We start from the raw sequence: 18507 nt of genomic DNA on the forward strand, positions 1-18507 counted from the left end.
TCCTTCCAGCACTTGCAGGGGGCGTGCAAATGGTGGAAGGTGCCACCTCTTCCCGTCCAGTGTTGGGAAGGTCAGGCATCGCAACCGACACAATTGGACTCTGCTTGTGGATTTGTGATTTAGAAGAACGTACAGTTCTTTGCTGTGCTTTTGCCAGCTAAAGTCTTTTCATTTTTCTAGCGGGAGGATGAGTACTTCCATCCTCATGTGAAGCTGAAACACTAGCCATGAACATAGGACAGGGCCTCAGCCGTTCCTTGCCACTCCGTGTCGTAAATGGCATATTGGCAAGTTTACGCTTCTCATCAGATGCTTTTAATTTTTATTTTTGGGTCATTTTACTGAACTTTTGTTTTTTAGATTTAACATGCTCTCTACTATGACATTGGGCATCGGCCTTGGCAGACAACATTGATGGCATTTCATCGTCTCGGCCATGACTAGTGGCAGCAGCTTCAGCACGAGGTGGAAGTGGATCTTGATCTTTCCATATTTTACCATCCACATTTTTGTTCTCCATTTTTTAATGTGTGGAATTATATGCCAGTAATATATCAATAGTAATGGCCTATTGTACCGTACTGCTATATATATATACTGGTGGTCAGCAAAATTCTGCACTGTCCTCCTACTATATACTGCGCACAACTAAAATGCAGCACAGGTATGTATGGATAGTATACTTGACAACACAGAGGTAGAGCAATGGACTACTGTACCGTACTGCTATTTATATATACTGGTGGTCAGCAAAATTCTGCACTGTCCTCCTACTATATACTGCGCACAACTAAAATGCAGCACAGGTATGGATGGATAGTATACTTGACGACACAGAGGTAGAGCAATGGACTACTGTACCATACTGCTATATATATACTGGTGGTCAGCAAAATTCTGCACTGTCCTCCTACTATATACTGCGCACAACTAAAATGCAGCACAGGTATGTATGGATATTATACTTGATGACACAGAGGTAGAGCAATGGACTACTGTACCGTACTGCTATATATATACTGGTGGTCAGCAAAGTTCTGCACTGTCCTCCTACAATGCAGCACAGATATGGAGCATTTTTCAGGCAGAGAATGTAGATATTTTCAGCACACTGAGTACAGATATTTGCAGCACACTGAACACAGAAACAGAGAACGCAGCCACGTCCTCTCGCTATCATCTCCAAAGCACGAGTGAAAATGGCGGCGACGCGCGGCTCCTTATATAGAATACGAATCTAGCGAGAATCCGACAGCAGGATTATGACATTCGGGCGCGCTCGGGTTAACCGAGCAAGGCGGGAAGATCCGAGGCTGCCTCGGAACCGTGTAAAATAGGTGAAGTTTGGGGGGGTTCGGATCACGAGGAACCGAACCCGCTCATCTCTAATATACAGTATATATAATATATGGTCATAATTAACATACCAAATTGAGCAGTGAAACTTGAGCAAATTTATATATATAACATATAGCCCACAGATCAATACATTCAGGTGAAAAATACTGTTGATCAAACCTAAAACACAAAAAGAGTGTTTGACCTGCTAAAAGGTACCTGTAATCACCAGTACTTCATATGTCAGAGGAATGTATTGTACAAGACCTCTTTGGTTTGAGGGTCTGTTTCCATATAATGTACCAGAACCTCAAAACTGGTTTCACCAATATTAGCCTGCCGGGCAAGGTGGCTACATGCTATCAGTCATCTGTATACGTTTCACTTCTTCACTTAAAATAATAGATGGGTTTTAACAGTAAGTTACACGGTCACGTAGCCAACTCCATCTGGTAGTCACTTTAAGAACTTTTCTCTATACCGCCTCAGGGATTTGGATAACAATAAAGCTTCTTAAATTTGCTGTGTAATTGCTGCCAAAATGGAATGAATTAGGTCTTTATTTTATTCCGCAGATGTCAACTGCATGTACCCCTTCAAGTCCTATACCCTAGGCTGCAGCCTAATGGTTAGTAGGCACTGCACAGGTGCTATATATTCACCTTAATTAATTTCCAAAGTTGTCCATTACATAAATAAAAATTCAAGAGCAGCTTCTTTCATGAAAATAAATTACACAGACACCGGGCTGAAAATAATTACAATGTTTCTATGGCTATAAATGCGTTTTAACTTTTACATCATGGAGCATTGAAACATTGCAATTCTTTTTCAGCACTGTATTTATTAGATTTATTTCCCTGAATGCTGCTTTGGTTGTTATAAATATATATATATTGAATTAGCTCATCATATACTTTATTTGACAGGAGTTCCTGGTCAAAAGGGAGACAAAGGTCAGAGTGCTGGAGAGTCAGGTGTGTACAGTGATAATGGCAGAATAATATTGTCTTGTATGTGCATGCAAAAAAAAACTTTAAAAACAATGAAAATAAAAACACATGATCATTGAAATAAAGCCAGACCCATTGAATAAGACATGAATAATTGTGCAAAACATGTATGTTGATTTCACAGTGAAAACTTCAATATTCTCTCATGTAAAATGAGAATACGGACAATGATAGTGTTTATAAATGTATATGTGCATCTTCTAATTAGAGATGTGCACCGACGCCCGTGTTATGGTTTTGGATATTTATTAATTTATTGTTATTGATTCAGTTTTGCCAAAATCACCCTCATGTGCTGTGGTTTTGGATTGGATCTGAATCCCCTCCCCCCCCCCCCCCCCCCCCAAAAAAAAGCTAAAAACTGCTAAAATCACATAATTTTGGTCTTGGTGGTTCCTACAATATCATTACTATCAATAACATTCATTTCCAGTCATTTCCAGTCAATTTTGACCACCTCACAGCTCACAATATTGTTTTTATCCAGTTTAGGCCAAAGGCTGCAGCGAGCTGGCTGGTCAGTAACCGACAGAGCAGCAGCACAAACACACTGCAGTTTATAGAACATCTATAAAACACTGCCACACAGCAGTAGCATAATAGAAAAGTACAAGATGGAATTGTCCTTGGTTCTCCCACCCACCATTATGATCGATATTAAAAAGAATATGTACAGCACAGCTGTAACTAGACATTTTGGTGACCTGTGCCAGAAAAAGAATTGGTGTTCCTTCATATTTAAAATTGAGAGAGTGCGTGACTAATCAAAAAGATATATAGGCATGGCTTCATGGGGAACAGGTGTGGTCAGAATAGTACCAATTCACATTACACTGCACAGTAGTGTCCATTATTCACATTATATCATACAGTAATATCCCTTATACACGTCATACCAGGTAGAGCCTCTTATACATATTCTGCCCGGTAGAGTCCTTTATACACATTATGCCAGGTAGAGCTCCTAATATCCATTATGCCAGGTAGAGCTCCCCCCTACAGTGAAAAGTAAGAGAGAGAGAGTGTGTGTGTGTCACTTACAGCATTGATGACAGCAGTGCTTCAGCGCTCTCTAACCAGCTCCGGTACCCGCCAGTCCTCTTCTTACACTGCACTGCGAGCAGCTCAGGGACCCGCCACTTGACTTCTCATGCTGCACTGCGGATCACATGGGGCATTACACTCAGACTGCCCAGTGCTGTCTGCTGTAATATTCACAGTGGACAGCGCTGCAGCTGTCACCAGCAGATAGAGCTGGCCAATCGGTGTCAGTGCAGATGGTGCCTTGCACACCACGTGGTTTTGCGTGGGTACACCATCTGCACTCAACCTAATTGGCTGAGTGTGTCTGCATTGGCAGTTGCACTACCATAGTCACATCCCTGATGTACAGTTTAACAAACCAAGCACTTCAGCGATAGAGACTGCTACTTTTGTAGCTGAAATACTTGGTTTGTTTGGGCCCCCACAAAACAAGATACCAATTGACTTAAAGCAGCTAAGCTAACAGTGCTGTCAATGATATCTCCTTACAGTCATAGGATGTTATCATCTTCCTCATCCTCACCCTCATCAGTGTTTACATCTTCCTGAAATAATATTTATTCATCCCTGCTGGAATCCACCATTACAGAAGTCTCTGTATTTTGATGATACTGCCAGTAAAGGACTTCCTTGCGGAATTTCCAGTCCATTTTGATGAACATTATCTTTTCCACATTTTGAGGTAGTTAGCCTCCTACACCGATCACTTACAGGGTTGCAGCTGTGCTGAAAACTATTTCTGAGTACACACTTGAATGTGGGCAGCTCAAGTAATGCAAAGTGAGTTTGTACAAAGGCCTCCAAATTGCCTTTTTTTCCTTCTAGTACTCAGAGGGACTCGGTGACATGCCTATTTGTATGCGGTTATTTAAAAAATCCTCCACCATTCTTTGGATGGTGATTGTATTAGATGGAGTTACGCTATAGGTGTCACTAATGTTGGACAATTTTTGTAGACCAGACCAGATATCAAATCATTGTGTTGACTCCTCTGCATCAACACTGGGTATATTGGGAAAGGGGTGGTCTTCAGTTTGCCGAATGTCGGGATCCCGGCGCACAGTATACCAGCGCCGGGATCCCGACACCCGGCATACCGACAGCTATTCTCCCTCATGGGGGTCCACGACCCCCCTGGAGGGAGTATAAATAGCGTGGTGCACCCAGCGCGCCACCATGCCCGCAGCTTGGCGAGCGCAGCGAGCCCACAAGGGGCTCCTTTGCGCTTGCCACACTGTTGGTATGCTGGCACTCGGGCTCCCGGCGCTGGTATGCTGGTCGCCGAGAGCCCGGCCGCCGGCATACCATACTACACCCTTGGGAAAGCTTAGTTTTGTACTGGCAGCAGCAGATGCCAGAGAAACTGAGGGAGGAGACGTTGACGTGTCATGTGCCACTTGAGTTGACAACTTGCTTACCAGGAGCTTTTTGAATCTCTTAAGATCAGGGTCCATTTGAAAGAGAGACACAATCACGGTTGCCAAAATGTAGTGATCCAATGTCAAGATTTTGACAACCCTTGGATCCTGGCAAAATGAATAAAGACTTGACCAATAAGTGTGACATACTTATCTGAATCACATCGTTTTATCGCCTCCTTTAATTTCTCCAACTGCTTTTCCAAAAGTCAAATAAGGGGAATAACCTTACTCAAGCTAGCAGTGTCTGAACTCACTTCACAGGTGACTATTTTGACAGGTTTCTGCACATTGCACAACACAGAAAGTATTCTCCACTGCACTGCACTAAGGTATATTCCCCCTCCTCTCCCAATGTCATGGCTTGTTGTGTAGCTTTGTATGGCTCTTTGATGTTTCTCCTTCTGCTGAAGCATGTACATGGTGGAAATTCACTTTGTTACCACCTCTTGCTTCAGATGGTGGCAGTACAAATTGAACTGTTTTGCAGGTGCTGCAGTCTTCTACATACAGCTGCTGAACGGTTAAAATGTTCAGAAATTGTTCTGTCAACATACAGCATCCCCCGCACCACCCTATCTTTTACCTAGTTGATAGTGTAAGCAAAACATGGATGTGTTAGAATTCACCCAGCTATAATGCTTTCACAATATTAATATTTATCAGATATCACAAATCCTAAGGAGAGTCCAAGCAGGGTGACCTATTTTGCTATCACATCCCTTCATTTTTCTGACAGGTTGACAGTGGTTTGACTCTTAATTAAGCTTATGATACAGAGAGTAGCATGCCTAGTAGTCTTCTTGGTCCCCTTCTGGGATGAAAAGCCACCTCCAACAGCAGCAGCAGTAGGCCTAGTGCTGAAGGATTCTTCTGAGGAAGCCTGGATAGGAGAGGAGTAACTTAGCCTTATCCTGGATGCAGGACTACCTCCGAACATTAGTGAAGATATTGATGATGAAGGTGATGGCGGTGGAGATTGCGGGTGCTGGTATCTAGCTGTGAGAAGGGAGATAACTGATGCTGGGCTGTCTGTTATATATCTAGCATCAGTTTCTGATTTTCCCAAAAATGTTCCATAAACTCGCTGCAAATGATGGTAACAGAGAGAAGGTTCCTAGATGGCTAAAGTCCCTACCTCTGCTTACCATGGCTTTACAAATGCTACAGATGGCCAGACAAGTATTGTCAAGATTTGGGTAAAAATAATTCCACACATAAGAGTTGGATTTTTTAGTCTTAGGGCCAGGCATGACAATAGCCTTCTTATTATTACGGGTAAGAAATGCTTCCATTACACAAATATCCCCCTCATCCTTTTGCACTTCCATGGTAACATCCTCAATTTTTATGTAAGCATGTTGACTTGTGCTACTCACCCCAATATTTGCAAAGGGTACAGAAATGGTGCAAAGAGGTTTCTCTATGGGTGCAGTATCAGAAAGGTCAGGCTCACACATAGCACTCATGGACACACTTATACTCTCCTCAGGATTTTGTGACATTTCTGAAAACACAGTTTGTTGCCTTAGTGATATTTTAGTTTTTTTATACCTCTTCTACACTCTGAGTGAGAAGGGCTTACATTGTCATGAGAGGCAGAAAAAGATGCCTCACTGACAGTTGCAGAACTACCATTCAAAAATAAAGGCCAAGGCCTGAGCCTTTCCTTGCCACTTCGTATGGTGAATGGAATTTTGGCAATTTAATGTTTTTCTGTACCAAACTTTCCCTTTATTAGAGTTGTTTTTTCTTTACCACTATATGTTTTTTATGTTAGATTCCCTGACTTAAACCCTCTATGCCCTTTGGCATCAGCCTTAGTAGATGACATAGAAGGACTAGTATCGTCATGACTGGTGGCATCAGCTGCAGCGCTACTATGTGGTTCCTGCTGTTCTCTCATCTGATCATTATCCATATTGACAAACACAATGAAATAGTGCAAACAATAGAACAATATATCTTTTATTTACTTTTTTTGGCAAATGAATGCTCACACTGTGGGATATCACATTGCTTATATGTATGCGAACAAAAAAGTAGTTGAGTACAGCACACACAACAGTTTGTACAAATTTTTTTACTTTTTTCTACTATTTTTATACTTTGTTTACAAATGACACTGTAAAGACATACCACTTATGTGAACACAGTGGGGTACGGCCTGCAAAGTCACAGTGCTTGCACATTATGGATACACAGTGGGCTATTGTCTGTGGCAACTATAGTTCTTCTACATTATGGATACACAGTAGGGTACGGCCTGCAGAGTCCACAGTTCTTATACGTTATGGATACACAGTAGGGTACAGCGCCAAAACATTTTTTTTTTAAACTTTCCTTGATTTTCTTTTTAAAAAAAAGTTAAACTTTTTTAACTGGACAGGTGTGCCGGCAGCACTGGAGCAGATGGACACTGGAGAGATGCATCGGCAGCACTGGAGCAGCTGACCACTGGACAGATACGTTGGCAGCATTAAAGCGGATTGGCACTGGACAGGTGCATTGGCAGCACTAGAGTGGATGGACACAACACAGCACTGAGAGCACAAGAGTGGATGAACACAACACAACACTGAGCACAGGAGCAGCAACTACAATGTTTGGATGGAGTACAGCACAGGAGCAGCCACTGTATTGGATGGACACCTGAGTAGCCACTGGAGTTGATTGACACAGGAACAGCCACTGAGCCGCACAGCTGAGCAGAGTGCACAGCAGCATAAATGAGTGGAACTAGCACTGTAATCACCACCACAGGGGTCTTATATAAAATACAAAACTCGCGAGAGTACCTGTGCTGGCTGATGACATTTTGTCTCATTTTCAAGTCCGGAATTGGTGGGGAGATCTGTGCAGCAGGCCTGGATTCCCTCAGATTGCGTAACTTTGGGTGGGCTTGGATCTAAGAGATCAGAGCCTGCTTATCTCTAGATCTAATCCATAATAATAGGTACCACTGTGCGTATATTTTAGAAATGAACGTGGACTCCGTGTTTTGGTTTTGCTTGTAATTAATGATCATGTTTTGGTTTGAGTTTTGCCAAAATCACCCTTAAGTGTTTTGGTTTGGATTCAGTTTCTGGTTCAATTGTGGATTACTTTAAAATCAATAGAAATTAATAAACAGTGATTTAAAAAGAAAAAATAAATATAAAAAAACAGCTCACATTATGTAATTTGGATCTGTTTGCATGCAATCCAAAACCCAAGTGATTTTTGGAACCCCAAAGTGATTTTGAACTGGGATTCGTGCAACTCTAAATCCCTAAATTTGAATGTGTTCGTATTTCAAGGAAAACAAAACCACACATCGCTAATATATGGTACAGAGGCTTTCCAATGTACAAGTATAGTTCTTTGTTAATTACTCTAATTGCAAGATTCCTATGCTTTTAGATACACTGAGAGCATTGTTTTGAATGACTAATTGTTAAGCATTCCTTGGTACAATTCTCTACATGGTAGTTCTTAGCATTTTTTTATGCAGAACTTGAAACAAGTTTATTAATAGTGCAAGATTTTTTTGTTCTGTTCTGTGAAAATTACATTCAATTAGCCATGAGAATCCCTCAAGACCTCACACCAGTGGGAGCTGCTGCCCCAGGGCTGCAACTCTGACCACACATTACAGAGGGGAGCTGTTCAGCACAAATAAACATACATTTCAACACAAATAACCAAACATGTGATGTATATGTAATATATATGCTGGCTTGCCTTACCCAGGGATCATTAGCCATCTAATGTGGTTTATCCAGGAAGGAAACCTATCTCTTTTTTTATTTGCTCCCTTAGATGTGCTACCAAAAATTATGATGGTTTTCCCTCCGTAATTAACCCCAATATGAGCAGCAGTGCAAGAAAAGAGGTTCTTATGAAAACTGAAATGTATTTAAATCTCTCACAAAGTCTCCTTCCCTTCAATATGTTTTCCCAGGGAATAATTAAACAGACCATCAGGGGAGGTACTAGGTGATTATAGCTTCAGAATGAATAGGTAACATGGTCATTGAATAAGACACTGAGGGGCTCATTTATCAATGAGTGATAAAACTCGTTGTAAATAATAAAACTTGTTATGTATGATAAATGGTACCCCAGCCAATCAGCTCCTGACTGTCCTGTGTTTGAAAAATGACAGTTGGGAGAGATTGGCTGAAGCACTATTTATCATGTGCAATGCGTTTTAACACTGCAAGGCACATCAGCAAATTCTACTACAGTATATTTAAATTATAACATACACCATATCAAAAATGTATGTAATTAATTTTTCAAATGTTTTAAACATTAGATTTATAAATTGACATGTTAATTTAAGTTTTATAGCTAATTATAGTCAAAAACAAAAAGAAAATGCTATACTAATTTAGATATGTCTTTACTTTCACAGTATTACTTGCAAACATACAACAAAAGTTAGCATCCGTTGAAGATCAGTTACGTCATTTGCAGTCCAGTATGGCTATACAGAAAAAAGGTTTGTATTAAAATGTATTGGTAAACTTATTTCAGTAAATTGATCAAAATTAAAATCAATTTGAAAGTAGTGGGCATGTAGTAATTGATCTGAGCTCTATATAAGAAATAAAAGGACTTTAGAAAAGCTAACTTCAATATGCTGAGGCGGGCACTAAACAACATTGACTGGGAAGTTTTGTTTCAAGGCAAGGATACATCAGAAATGTGGGAGGCTTTTAAAGGGTTGCTTGAAAACAATATTCACAAATTCATTCAATCACCAGTAAATGCAGGAGTACTAAACAAATACCAATGTGGCTTAATAAGGAGGTCAAGGAAGCAATGGCTGATAAGAAACGTGCTTTCAAAACATTTACATCTAATGGAGGGGAGGAGACATTCCGGTATTACAAGGAATGCAATAAAAAATGTTAAAAAGAAATAAGGGCATCTAAAATTATAAATGAAACAAATCGCTATAGAGAATAAAACCAATCCTAAAAAGTTTTATAAATATATACACAGTAAAAGGTTAAAGAAGGAGAATGTAGGCCCTTTAAAAGATGAATTGGGAGCTTTGATAAAATGATGACAAATTAAATGCCGAAATATTGAACAATTTTTTTTCATCAGTATTTACCATGGAGGATGAGCCGGTGACATTAGTGCATAACGACAGTGAGGGTAATGACTCTTGGCTTGATGCTTGTTTAAGTGAGAAAGTAGTCCTGGAGAGACTAGGTAACGTGAAGATTAATAAATCACCAGGCCCAGACGGTATTCATCAAAGGATTATTATGGAGCTTAGGTACAGCTAGCAAAACCCCTGTACTTAATTTTCCATAGTTCAATTAGATCAGGCATGGTACCAAGGGATTGGCGCATAGCGGAGGTAGTGCCAATTATTCAAAAAGGGAAATAAAAATGATCCAGGAAACTATAGACCAGTTAGTTTAACCTCTATAGTGGATAAAATATTGGAAGGCATTTTAAGGGATAGCATAGGGGATCACCTACAGGCTACAAAGTTTATTAGTAAAAGTAAGCATGGGTTTGTAAGGAACAGATAATGCCAAACCAACTTAATTAGCTTCTACGAGGAACTCAGCAAGAATCTTGACCATGGAAAAGCAGTGGACGTGGTGTATTTAGATTTTGCAAAAGCCTTCGATACAGTGCCTCATAGGAGACTGATCAACAAATTATGGGAAATTGGCCTAGGTAATATTATTTGTACATGGATAAGTAATTGTCTGGATAACAGAGTGCAACGGGTATAAGTCAATGGGGTGTTCTCCAGTTGGGCACCAGTAGTCAGCGGAATACCACAAGGGTCAGTTCTTGGCCCTCTGCTCTTCACTATATTTATCAATGATCTAGGAATAAGCCTGAAGAGCACAGTGTCAATCATTGCAGATGATACTAAACTGTGTAAGGTAGTGATGTCAACCGGAAATTTTTCGGGTTTTGTGTTTTGGTTTTGGATTCCGTTCCACGGCCATGTTTTGGATTCGGACGCGTTTTGGCAAAACCTCCCTTAAAATTTTTTGTTGGATTCGGGTGTGTTTTGGATTCGGGTGTTTTTTTACAAAAAACCATCAAAAACAGCTTAAATCATAGAATTTGGAGGTCATTTTGATCCCATAGTATTATTAACCTCAATAACCATAATTTCCACTAATTTCCAGTCTATTCTGAACACCTCACACCTCACAATATTATTTTTAGTCCTAAAATTTGCACCGAGGTTGCTGGATGACTAAGCTAAGCGACCCAAGTGGCCGACACAAACACCTGGCCCATCTAGGAGTGGCACTGCAGTGTCAGACAGGATGGCAGATTTAAACAAATAGTCCCCAAACAGCACATGATGCAAAGAAAAAAAGAGGTGCACCAAGGTCGCTGTGTGACTAAGCTAAGCGACCCAAGTGGCCGACACAAACACCTGGCCCATCTGGGAGTGGCACTGCAGTGTCAGACAGGATGGCAGATTTAAAAAATAGTGCCCAAACAGCACATGATGTAAAGAAAAAAAGAGGTGCAATCAGGTAGCTGTGTGACTAAGCTAAGCGACCCAAGTGGCCAACACAAACACCTGGCCCATCTAGGAGTGGCACTGCAGTGTCAGACAGGATGGCAGATTGAAAAAATAGTCCCCAAACAGCACATGATGCAAAGAAAAAAAGATGTGCACCAAGGTCGCTGGATGGCTAAGTTAAGCGACCCAAGTGGCCGACACAAACACCTGGCCCATCTAGGAGTGGCACTGCAGTGTCAGACAGGATGGCAGATTTAAAAAATAGTCCCCAAACAGCACATGATGCAAAGAAAAAAAGAGGTGCACCAAGGTCGCTGGATGGCTAAGCTAAGCGACCCAAGTGGCCGACACAAACACCTGCCCATCTAGGAGTGGCACTGCAGTTTTCTAGCGAGAGGATAAGTGCTTCCATCCTCATGTGAAACTGAACCACTAGCCATGAACATAGGCCAGGGCCTCAGCCGTTCTTTGCAACTCTGTGTCGTAAATGGCATATTAGCATGTTTACGCTTCTCATCAGACGCTTTTAATTTTGTTTTTTGGGTCATTTTACTGAACTTTTGTAGTATACTTGACGACACAGAGGTAGAGCAGTGAACTACTGTACCGTACTGCTATATATATACTGGTGGTCAGCAAAATTCTGCACTGTCCTCCTACTATATACTGTGCACCACTAAAATGCAGCACAGGTATGGATGCATAGTATACTTGACGACACAGAGGTAGAGCAGTGGACTACTGTACCGTACTGCTATATATATACTGGTGGTCAGCAAAATTCTGCACTGTCCTCCTACTATATACTGCGCACAACTAAAATGCAGCACAGGTATGGATGCATAGTATACTTGACGACACAGAGGTAGAGCAATGGACTACTGTACCGTACTGCTATATATATATATACTGGTGGTCAGCAAAATTCTGCACTGTCCTCCTTCTATATACTGCGCACAACTAAAATGCAGCACAGGTATGGATGCATAGTATACTTGACGACACAGAGGTAGAGCAATGGACTACTGTACCGTACTGCTATATATATATATATATATACTGGTGGTCAGCAAAATTCTGCACTGTCCTCCTACTATATACTGCGCACAACTAAAATGCAGCACAGGTATGGATGCATAGTATACTTGACGACAAATAGGTAGAGCAATGGACTACTGTACCGTACTGCTATATATATTCTGGTGGTCACAGCAAAATTCTGCACTGCCCTCCTACTATATACTACAATGCAGTACAGATATGGAGCATTTTTCAGGCAGAGAACGTAGATATTTTCAGCACACTGAGCACAGATATTAGCAATCACACTGAGCTCAGATATTTGCAGCACACTGAGCACAGATATTTGCAGCACACTGAACACAGAAACTGAGAGAACGCAGCCACGTCCTCTCGCTATCATCTCCAAAGCACGAGTGAAAATGTCGGCGACGCGCGGCTCCTTATATAGAATACGAATCTCGCGAGAATCCGACAGCGGGATGATTACGTTCAGGTGCACTCGGGTTAACCGAGCAAGGCGGGAAGATCCGAGTCTGCCTCGGAACCGTGTAAAATGGGTGACGTTCGGGGGGGTTCGGATCCCGAGGAACCAAACCCGCTCATCACTAGTGTAAGGTAATTAATTCAGAAGACGATGTGGAGTCCTTACAGAGTGACTTAGTTAAACCTGAAATCTGAGTGTCTAAATGGGGAATGAGGTTTAATATAGACAAATGCAAAGTTATGCATTTTGGAAAAAAAACCACACATGCATCCTACACTCTGGATGGGAAAAATATAGGGGTAACTATGGTGGAAAAAGATTTGGGGGTGCTCATAGATAATAGGCTTAATAACAGTACACAAAGTCAATGTGCAGCAAAGAAGGCAAATAAAGTGCTTGCGTGCATTAAAAGGGGCATAGAGACAAGAGACGAGGATGTAATCCTGCCACTGTACAAATCATTGGTACGTCCGCACCTGGAATATTGTGTTCAGTTCTAGGCACCGTATTATAAGAAAAATATCGGGGAACTAGAAAGAGTTCAAGGAAGAGCTACTACACTGATAAAAGGGTTAGAGTCTCTGGAGTACGTGGAAAGGCTTGCTAAGTTAAATATGTATACACTAGAAAAGAGGCGTCTAAGAGGAGACATTATTAATATCTTCAAATATGTAAAGGGTAATTACAAGGAGCTAGCAGCGGATTTGTTTATTAAAAGAACAATATATACTGTAGGACATGTGGGCACTCGCTTAGGTTAGAGGAGAGGAAATTCCATACACAACATAGGAAATGTATCCAGGGCTATAGCAATTAACATATTGACATTACATTATCTGCAAGTCGTAAGAATCATGGTTTTCATTTGGTACTAACTTAAGCCATTACTCCAGCATACACATATAATATGGATAGATTAATGCAGAATACAAGTTGAACATGAAGGGCAGTTTGCCTCTTTTCAACCTCACTGACTATGTAACTGTGTGACTCACAGTACAAACAAAATGGGGATCAAAAAAACTTATAGATACAAGTCATTACAAATTAATGTGTATTATTTGACAAGCCTCTTGTTATTTGTCATAGCTGTCCTCAAAGCTTGTCAAATTACATGGTAAAAAGTATGAATAGTAATCAATATTGAAAACTACATAGAAAAAAATATGGGGGGGGGGGGGAGAAAACAAACATCTTTCCCTTCCCCAATGAACAAGTAAAAATACAGAAAACACACAATAATGTAATATTAAAATCTCTTCTTTCTACTCTGCTGCCTTCATACAAGCTGACAGGTGTTGACAGATTTCCTCAATTTCCTGTTCAGCTGGGAATCTTTACAGAAGAATTTTAAATGTGTAAAAACAATTGAGTTATCATAAAGAAAATGGTCACGGCAAATTAAACATCTATATAGAGTCATAGAATAGGGCATTAGGCCAACAACAATGGGCATTCCTGGATGGTGTCTTGGAGGTGACTCAAAAAAATTGTGCATGTCACTGCAATTGGGCTGTGTTCTAGGATACATACTGTAGCCACTTCCAGAGAGGCCATGTTCAGCAAGAAAGAGTAATGTAGATGTAATGGTGCACCGATGGTTGACTGCCTAGATCCACCGCCAGTGCTACTGCGTGCAGTGGCACAGAAAATAGGCATCTAAGGCCTTGCACATTCCGGTGCACACTCATGCACAAGATAAAGGCTGACACTAGCATTTGCATTTTATCACACCCTTGACTCCAGCAATGGGCCTAATTCAGAATTTGCAGTCTGAAGCCCTTTGCGGAGTGCGCTTTCGCAGCAGGCGCACTGCGTGTGTGCACACTGGGAGCCCAGTGAGATGCTAAAAGCATCTCTGGGCTGCAATTGCCTCTGCTTGATTGACAGGCAGTGGCGGTTGTGGGGCGGGAGGGGGAATGCCAATGGCGTTAGAACGCCATTGGTGGGGAGCATTCTAGACAATGCAGGCCTGACTGGACCATTCCGGTGGCAGGCTACGGCAGCTGCATAATGTCACATGCAGCCGCTGCAACCTGGGACACAGTGGGTAGCCACCTGCCAGCGCAGCTAGGCTGAGGATGCACAGGCAGGGAGCTACTCGCCGGGTGCAAAAACATTTGCAGCGTGGGATGCTTTTGCACCCGTGCGGGGGGGAAGGCAGAGCCAGACAAGTGGGGCGGACTAGCCCTGTGCTGGGCGTCCCCCCCACATGTCTGAGAAACTGATCGTAGATGTGCTAAATTTATCACATGTACGATCAGATCTGAATTGCCCCCAATGAGCACTAGAAGCAGCAGTGCCTCTGAATCAGGTCCAGTGGTTCCAAAACAACATGGACTACCTAGCAAACAAAGGGAAGGTCTCATTATAGCCACACACTGGAATTTAGCCACTCATAGGGTACCTGTATATTAATAAGGTATTGGCCTATAGATAGTAATGCTAGTGATTTTGAATGGGAAAAAGGGACATACATTTAGGAGACAAGTGTGATTGGCATTGGACAGAAAATATGGAGTTCTGTCTCTTCTTAGGAACACTGGACCAGATTCAGAGGTGGATGTAGTGTTGATGGCTGAGCATTATTTTTCTATTGCAAATACTCAAAAAGCCCTGGAACCCCTTGCTGCGCATGAGCGAGCAGAAATCTCTGATGGAGTTTGCAATTGCATACAACATCACAAACACTTGGGAATGGGCTTGTGAGCACTGGTCATTTCATTGTGGAAACTGGGAGATGGCATAAAGTGAATGCAAAAAGGGGACGTTCCATGGGCATATTATGGGAATGTCATGGCTGCATCTGAGATCACTGCTATATCCCAATTATAAATCCTCTGCTTCAGAAGCCATGTTTAATTGGATTTGAGGACAACAGCTAAGTTGACCGTAGGCTACTTCAAATGTCAATGGTGGGACCGATGTTACATCTCCTGTATGTTAGACTGTTTACAAACTCCATTACAATTGCTCAAACCACTGAGCCTAAAGTGGGCATTTCAGATCTGGTATACTCCATCACATGATGGAGCACAAAGTGAAAGCTGAGAGTAGTATTTGAATATTTCTGCACCCACTATAGAAAGCAGCTGCATTACCATCTCTGGAACAGGTCCACTGTATGTTTAAGGTGAGCCCTAGAGACTATCCCACAGACCGAGTAAAATGAGCAGAGATTGAAGCTGGGACTGGACGACCAGCTTGAGATATGCTTGTGCGATAGCCATTCTAATCCATCTGGCCAGAATCTGCTTATTAGCTGCCAACCACATTTGTAAAAACCATAAAGGATGAAGAGGGAATCTGATCTCAGTAGGGAACTGGTTCAATCTACATAGACACAGAGAGCATGATCCACGTCCAAAGAACTCTCTGCAGCCGAGAGATCCGGGGAGATGAAGGCTGGAACTACAATATCCTTATGTATGTGGAAAAGCAAAACCACCTTCGGTAGGTAACCTGTTATGGTACGAAGTACAGCTCTGTCTGAATGAAAAATCAGGAAATGGGGTTGACAGGAGAGAGAGCACACAACTCAGACATCCGTCTGGCAGATGCAATGGCCATAAGGAATAAGGTCTTAGCAGTTAGTCATTTTAGGTCAAAAGCTTCTAAAGGTTCAAAAGGAGTCTGTTTAAGAGCATCCAGAACCACAGACAGATCCCACGGAGCCACAGGAGGAATGTAGGGAGGCTGGACCTGGATAACACCCTGGCGGAAAGTGCGACTAGCCGGTAGTTGAAACCATATGGACAAAGCTAAAAAATTTACTTTGAGAGAAGCCATGCAAAGGGAGAGGGCTTAATCCCCATTGTAGAGAAGCCAGAATTCTGGAATACAGCAGTATAACATTCCAAGTTCCATACCTCCCAACATGACCCTCTCCAGGAGGGACAGAATGCTCTGTTCCTAGACTTCCCTCTTAATTTATTATTGCCATCACCTGTGTAGAACTACAGTAGTTAATTGAGGAGAAAGGTGTTTCAGCACAGGTGATGGCGTTCTTAAATTAAGTGGGAAGCCTAGGAGCAGAGCATTCTGTCCATCCTGGAGAGGGTCATGTTGGGAGGTATGAAGTTCAAGTAATGACAAACATTGCATATTCCAAATGACTCCTAACGTAACCCCAGATTACCCTCTCTTGCCTGGCCACTTGCTGACATCAGGAGCCATGACCTACTGAACAAAACACATTTTTAAAAACAACAAACAAGGTGAAGTGATTAGCATACCTCCCAACATGACCCTCTCCAGGAGGGACACAATGCTCTGCTTCTGGATTCTTTTCTTAATTTGTGAATGCCATCACCTGTTTTGAACAGGTAAATGAATAAAGAAAGGTGTTTCAGCACAGGTGATGGCAATCACAAATTAAAGAAAAGTCCAGGAGCAGAGTATTCTGTCCCTCCTGGAGAGGATCATGTTGGGAGGTATGGATTAGCCCATCTGTGGCTTACCACAGCCTCTACTAAAACTGGAATCCATCAGAACTAGTGCTGCTCTTCCAATCCTGCAAAAACCTGCTACTCCACGTTAACCTCATGTGGAATCATGCTGTCCCTGCCACAGTATGTTCTGTTAGACCAGAGGTTCCCAAATGCAGTCCTCAGGGCACCCCAACAGTCCAGGATTTAGGTATATCCATGGCTCAGCAAAGATGATTAAATAAAATTGACTCTCTGTTAGACTGTTGTTCTGTCTTACATACCTCCCAATATGATCCATTCCAGGAGGGACAAAATGCTGTTTTTGTAATTTCCCTCTTAATGTATGATTACCCTCACCTGTGTTGAACTAGTTAATGCATAGGAAAGATGTTTCAACACAGGTGATGGCAATAATAGATTAAGAGGGATGTCCAGGAACAGAACTTTTCTTCCTGGAAAGGGTCATGTTGGGAGGTATGGTTTTATATACTGTAGCATGTACTGTTAAGTATGTACTGTTTTAATAACAATATTCTATTTATTTCAGCATTGCTGTTTTCCAGAGGAGCCAGTTCTGGAGATAAAATATATGTTACAAGTGGTAAGATCGTTACATATGATGAGTCCAGTGCAATATGTTCTCTGGCTGGAGTTAAGATGGCTACACCAAAGAATGCTGAGGAGAACAAAGCAATTTCCAATATAGCTCAGCACTACAACACATTAGCATACCTTGGAATTACTGACATGAAAACAGAAGGTACTTTTAGGTACCAAAATGGAGAAGTAGTAACATATTCAAACTGGAATACTGGTGAACCTAATCAGCAGGGAGAAGAGGATTGTGTTGAAATGAATGATGATGGAAAGTGGAATGATAAAAGTTGTCAAGAGAAACGATTAAACATATGTGAATTTTCCTAACAACCAAAACATTGAAAGACCAATAAAGCCTGTTAATAGTTTAATGTATCAAAACTCGTTCCTGTTATTAGTGTTATTATTATTATTATTATTATTATCCTTTATTTATATGGCGCCACAAGGGTTCCGCAGCACCCAAAGTACATACTGTATGAACATAATCAAAACAGGAAAACAATGACTTACAGTTGAATACAATATAGGACAAGTACAGGGTAACTAAGCATAACTACACCAGTAAATGACATAGAGATAACGTCCAAGGTGGGCAAAAAACTGCAGGATTTGGGCAGTTGAGGATTATTAAAATAAGAAAAGGATAAGCACA

The 18507-nt window shown here is 41.5% G+C and overlaps 1 protein-coding gene across 3 annotated transcripts in view; it reads left to right on the top strand.

Annotated features, from left to right (window-relative positions):
- The window catches only part of LOC135055104 (pulmonary surfactant-associated protein D-like), a 56434-nt gene extending 38211 nt beyond the window's left edge, over window positions 1-18223 (top strand). The window contains exons 5-7 of one of the 3 annotated variants that reach the window (XM_063958758.1): window positions 2268-2315; window positions 9213-9299; window positions 17803-18223. In XM_063958758.1, the coding sequence (XP_063814828.1) occupies window positions 2268-2315; window positions 9213-9299; window positions 17803-18179 (512 nt within the window). In that variant the 3' untranslated portion in view covers window positions 18180-18223. Of the gene's footprint in view, window positions 1-1913; window positions 2155-2267; window positions 2316-9212; window positions 9300-17802 lie in introns of those variants that run through there. The other 2 variants (XM_063958759.1, XR_010243649.1) reach the window with 2 other exon arrangements.
- Window positions 18224-18507: the final 284 nt, after the last annotated feature.

This window comes from Pseudophryne corroboree, chromosome 3, assembly GCF_028390025.1.
Source record: "Pseudophryne corroboree isolate aPseCor3 chromosome 3, aPseCor3.hap2, whole genome shotgun sequence".
Lineage (NCBI taxonomy): Eukaryota > Metazoa > Chordata > Amphibia > Anura > Myobatrachidae > Pseudophryne > Pseudophryne corroboree.